General features: G+C 52.1%; 1 protein-coding gene across 1 annotated transcript; it reads left to right on the top strand.

The window, feature by feature from the left end:
• Window positions 1-892: 892 nt before the first annotated feature.
• On the top strand, window positions 893-4,376 carry LOC105515491 (leucine-rich repeat-containing protein PRAME-like). Its single transcript, XM_011947327.1, is given in 3 exon segments — window positions 893-1,345; window positions 3,723-4,228; window positions 4,231-4,376. Coding segments are annotated over 3 exon segments (843 nt in total). The 5' UTR covers window positions 893-1,043; the 3' UTR covers window positions 4,266-4,376.
• The last annotated feature ends 1,420 nt before the right edge of the window (window positions 4,377-5,796 follow it).

The following is a 5,796-nucleotide window of genomic DNA, read 5'->3' as shown; positions in this document are numbered from 1 at the left end:
TTGGCCTGGGAGCGATGGTAAGCCATTAGTCTTCTGAGGATTTCTACCTTCTTCTGCCCCAGGTCCATGGAGGTGAACCACCCAGCACCTCTCAGACTCTTGGAACTTGCAGCCCACAGCCTGCTGAGCAATGAGGCTTCAGTTCTACTGGTGTTGGAACAGCTCACGGTGAACCTTTTCCCACCACTACTCACTGCTGCATTTGCCAAGGGGCACAGAAAGGCTCTGAAGGCCTTGGTGCAGGCCTGGCCCTTCCCCTTTCTCCGTCTGGGCTCTCTGATAGTGCAGTGGCCCAACCAAGACAGCCTGCAAGCTGTGGTGGATGGGCTGGAGGCCTTTTCTGCCCACAGGGCTTGTCCCAGGTAAGGGGGATGCTGGGAGCAAGATCTCAGCTCAGAGCCAGAGGGAGGGTGAGCTGAGATCCAGGGGAGGGGAGCGTTCAATCGGCTAGGGGGACAAGTGGGGAAACTATATGTTTGTAAGTTAAGTGGTTGATGGTACAGCTACAAGGCTTTAAGGAGAGGGCTTTTTACCTTCTAGGGGTGGTGGTATGAGGTGTATGAGGAATAGGGGCTGGCAAGGAGCCTGAGTGAGGGACGAAAAGCCCATTAGAGAGGAGAGGCGAGGCGGGCTGGTACTGGGGTCTGGGGAGCGGCCCAGGACTGCTGCCGCTCATCCTACCTGGGCTCCCCAGCATCTCATCACACCCGTCTCCCCACAGGAAGTCACAACTGAGGATGCTGGATTTCACCCTGGACTCTGAGCAAGTCCACAGTAAAGGGGCTTCTGAAGCCTTGGCCAAGTTCCCATTTTGGTTACCATCAACAGTCAAGGCAGAGATGCCCCAGGCCGCAGCCAGGCCCAAGCCAACAGAGAATATGAAAAAAGGACCAAAGCAGCCATGGGAAGCAGTGGAAATACACATTGATCTTTTCCTACGAGGCCCCTTCAAGTTAGATAAGTTCCTCTCCAGCCTCCTGACGAAAGTGGAACAGAGCCACGGGGCCCTGCATCTCTGCTGTAGGAAGTTGCACATTGAGGAGATGCCCTTCCACAGTCTGCTGGGGATCCTGAAGACACTCAAGCTGGATTTCATCCAGGAGCTGGAGGTGTGTGACTGGTTTGACTGGTTCTGGGTATTGTCAGATCCAAACCTATCTGCAACACAGCTGGGAAGGATCTTCAACCTGCGCAGCCTCAAACTCATCTACTACAACTGGGCCTTCTCCTCATGGGGCGAGCGGCCCTCCAGCTACTTCCTCTCACAGCTGACCAGGTTGGGCCACCTCCAGAAGCTGCACCTGTCTTACTCCTACCTCTCAGGCAACCTACATTATGTACTCAGGTGAATGGGTGGACAGGGCATCCAAAGAGTTCACTGAATACTCCCAAGTGAGATCAGGACAGGGGAACAAGACAGGAAATGGGGCCCATTCTTAGATGCTCATGGAATTGTGGGTACAGCCTGGGAACCCAGGGTTCAGATGCAGTTGATGGCTGGGATCTGCTTTGGAAACATATTTGATGGGGAAAGATGCATGTTGCTATAAAAATAAAATCCACTTTGGGAGGCTGAAGTGGGAAGCTTGCTTGAGGCCAGAGTTGGAAACCAGCCGGGGCAACAAAGTGAGACCACATTTCTACAAATAAATACACAAAAATTAAGGCCAAGCATGGTGGCTCATGCCTGTGATCCCAGCACTTTGGGAGGCAGAGGCAGGTGGATCACTTGAGGTTAAGAGTTTGAGACCAGCCTGGCCAACATGGTGAAACCCCATCTCCACTAAAAATACACAAATTAGCCAGACATGATGGCATGTGCCTGTAATCCCAGCTGCTTGGGTGGCTGAGGCAGGAGAATCTCTTGAACCCAGGAATTGGAGGTTATAGTGAGCCAAGATCGTACCACTGCACTCCAGCTTGGGCAACAGAGCAAGACTCCATCTCAAAAACAAAACAAAAACAAAAATTAGCTGGGCATGGTAGTGCACCTTTTGTCCCAGCTACTCAGGAGACCAAGGCAGAAGGATTGCTTGAGCCCAGGAGTTTGAGGCTGTAATGAGCCATGATTGCACCATTGCACTCCAGCTTGGGCAATGCAGCAAGACCCTGTCTCAAAAAAAATTACAACAAATTTAATTTAAAGATCTAATTGGCTTTTTTTCTCTTTAGAGAGAGGGGGTCGTTTTGTCACCCAGGCTAGAGTGCAGTGGCACGATTACATCTCACGCAGCCTCAGACTCCTGTGCTCAAGCTACCCTCCAGTCTCAGCCTCCTAACTGGCTAAGACTACAGATGCACACCACTACACCTTGCGAATTTGTTAAAAACTTTTTTGTAGAGACAAGGTCTTGCTTTGCTGCCCAGGCTGGTCTTGAGCTCCTGGCCTCAAGCCATCCTCCCACCTCAGCCTCCCAAAGCACTGAGATTACAGGCATGAGCCTCCACACCTGGCCTTCTAATTGGCTTAGGTTTGTGATTCACAAATTGGGACAGCCTCCCATTCTATAAAATAGAATAAGAGCTCTGATGAGCTGAGCAGAAGAGACTGGCTTTATAAGCAGAAAAGTGATGAAAAAAGCCAAAACAAAAAGCAGATTGGTCAGTTGACAGCTACTTTCCTTATAGGGTTAAAACAGAGGGCACTTCCTTATCATCCTGGGCCCCTTCTGATTAGTTGGTGTGAATCTCCTGTTTTTTGGAAAACTGACCAGTTTCAAAGTTCAGTTTGATTACCTGGCACTTAGCACAAGTGACTGCATTCTGGTTTGCTCTGGTCTTTTGAGGTCTAGTGCAGGAGCTTAGTCCAAAACAGTGGGCTTCCATGTATTTCATTTAATTTTTAATTTTTTTTTTGAGACAGAGTCTCTGTCACCCAGGCTGGAGTGCAGTGGCATGATCTCGGCTTACTGTAATCTCCACCTCCCCGGTTCAAGTGATTCTCCTGCCTCAGCCTCCCAAGTAGCTAGGGTTACAGGCATGGGCCACCACGCCTGGCTAATTTTTGCATTTTTAGTAGAGACGGGGTTTCACCATGTTGGCCAGACTGGTCTTGAACTCCAGACCTCAGGTGATCCACCCACTTTGGCTCCCCAAAGTGCTGGGATTACAGGTGTGAGCCATTGCGCCTGTCCTAATAATATGTTTATTTACTCAGCAAACCTTTTCAGGCACTGCTGAATGTTACACTGGTTCCCAAGAAAAGATCCTGAGACAGCACAGGTTAGGCCTCTCCTTCTGAGCTCATACTGCCCCAGACAGATAGGTACAGAGCTCTGAAGGACAATCAGTATCCACTCTGTGCACGTCTCCTAGAAATTTCCAGATAGGGCATTCAGGACCCCCGGCCCTGGCTTAAACGGAAGCCCGAGCAGCAGCTTCCCCAAACCCAAACCTGAGGAATAATGGGCTCAGCCTATGGTTGCTTCTCATCAGATAAGCTCTTTCAAGTGGCTCCTCTCAGCAGTCATATTGGGTATGGATAATATGAGTCTCCCTTTCACCAAAGAAAAACTTAGAGTTGGAGGGGTTCGTGGAGGACCTGGTAGGTCTGTTGAGAGAGAGCCAGGCCTTGGGACACCAAAGGACATGCTTCTGACTCTGCTGGTAAATGGCTTTCCTGATGAGGGGGTGGCCATAGGACTGGCCTCCTCATGGACAAGTAGGTGTTTTGGGCGGAGGTCCTGGGCCCTGCCCTCACATAGCCACCCTTCTCTCCTCAGCTGTCTGTGGGTTCCACTGCATTCCCTGGAGATCTGCTACTGCAGGCTTCTCGACACTGACATCACCTACTTGTCCCAGAGCCCTCATACCACTTGCCTGAAGAAGCTGGATCTGAGTGGCAACAACCTGTCCTACATGATCCCTAGGCCCTTGGGGACTCTGCTGAGGGAGGTCTCAGGGACGCTGCAGCACTTAGACCTGAACCACTGCTGGCTGAAGGATGCCCACCTCAATGCCCTCCTGCCTGCCCTGTGCCGCTACTCCCACCTCAGTTCCCTGAGCCTCTCCGACAACCCCATCTCCAGTGCCTGCCTCCTGAGCCTGCTGGAGCACACAACGGGGCTGATGGAGCTGAAGCAGGTACTCTATCCTATCCCAGTCGACTGCTGCATGTACCTGCATGGCCTCTCCTGGGGTCCCGTGAACAAGGACAAGCTGCGCCAGTTGCAGGCTGAGATACAGAAGCAGCTGCAGGCCATGCAGCGGGCTGACATGCAGTGGAGCCCCCCACTGCCCTTGCTTATGCAGCTGGTGCAGTTTGAATGAAGAGCAGAAGCCAGGCTCAGAGAACAGAAGTCAGAGAGGGCAGCTGGAATCACAGCTGGGGCCACATGTTGTTTGCAAGGAACATAAAATAAACTTCCATGGGAACTGTCTGGCGCCTTCTTCATTCCCCTTGCTCCCCTTTCCCAGTGCAAAGCCTGGCCTGTTTCACCTGTTCATTATCCAGCCACACGTTATCCAGGTAGCCCTACCGCCAGGGCATCAGGGACCCCAGAGGTCCAGCCCTCCCCGGCAAACACTCCCTCTTCTGGCCACTCATTCAGTTTCTCTTTGTCTTATGCTTCTGGATAGAATGAAGTGGGTCCTTAGCTGACTTCCCCACCTTTGGACATGAGCTGTATGCTGGAGTCTGAACACCTCTGGGGGCTGTTGGGAGACTGGAAGGAAGCACATGCCTGGCACCAAACCCAGAGCACGTGGCCATCAGTCAGCTGATCACCATCGAGCACGTGCTGGGGCCAGGTGCTGCTGTCCTCAGACTGGGCATACATGGAGAGCATGGGTCGCAACCATTTAGGAAGTCCCTACAACAGGGCAAAGTCAGAAGAATCAGGAGTGGCTGCTAAAGCAGGTCAGGGAAGGTACCTCAGAGAGGAGACCTTTGAGTCCAGTCCTGAATGTGCGGCAGAGATCTGGAGTCAGGCACCCTGGGAGGGGCCCGGCAACAACAGCGGCTGAGAACTGGGCCTGAGCCTGGCAGGAGAGGACGGGTCAGAGGTTCACGGGCCCAGGCCCCCAGCACCATGTAGGTGGAATACAGTCAAGGCTGATGTAGATGGAGACAGAAGACAGACACAGGGGAACTTATGAGTGACCAAGATATGTGTAGGGGCTGCATAGAAAGGCCTGGACCAAACTGACACACAGGCCCAGAGAAAACCAGAGAATTACTGCTGGGTGGGAGAGGTTTACAGAACAGGCTTCAGTCCATTCTGCTAGCCCGCTTGTCACTTTCTGTTTATTTCCTGTCCTTGCTGAAGCTCTGTTGTAGGCATCCTGGTTCCACCTATGTAACTCCTGGAACCAGAGATGAGTAAGAAAGCCTTACTTAGTGGAAGCATCCTCAGTGCCTCGCTTGCTGAGTCCTTCTTCCATCCAGGCGAGGGAGCTTGCCTGTTCTCATGAGCCATCTCGCCGCAACCTCAGTGCCTCCCGAACTACCCTGACTCCAGGTTGTGATAGTGTCCAGCAGATTCCTCATAGGATTTCTAGAGAACAGCACGGTCCTTGTGCACCCACCTTCCTCTGTGTACCGCATCACGCTCAGAAGGCTAGCCCAGAAGCCATACAGTCATCTCCAGCAGTGTGGCCTGAGAATGGAGCATGGTGATTTTTCACATTGTCCATTTAGGTAACAAGTACTTGCTAAGTGCCTCCCAGGTGACAGGTACTTTTGCAAGGGCAGAGGATGCAGCAGAAATAACTCAAAGTCCCTACCCTAGTGGAGCATGGGCTCCATGCAGATAAGCAAGCTGGCAGGTAAATGGCACGTTTTCAGGTTGGGAAAGG

The sequence above is a fragment of the Colobus angolensis genome, unplaced genomic scaffold (assembly GCF_000951035.1).
Source record: "Colobus angolensis palliatus isolate OR3802 unplaced genomic scaffold, Cang.pa_1.0 Scaffold260, whole genome shotgun sequence".
Classification (NCBI taxonomy): Eukaryota; Metazoa; Chordata; class Mammalia; order Primates; family Cercopithecidae; genus Colobus; species Colobus angolensis.
Note: the sequence above shows the minus strand (reverse complement) of the source record. Positions and strands in the feature narration are given on the sequence as shown.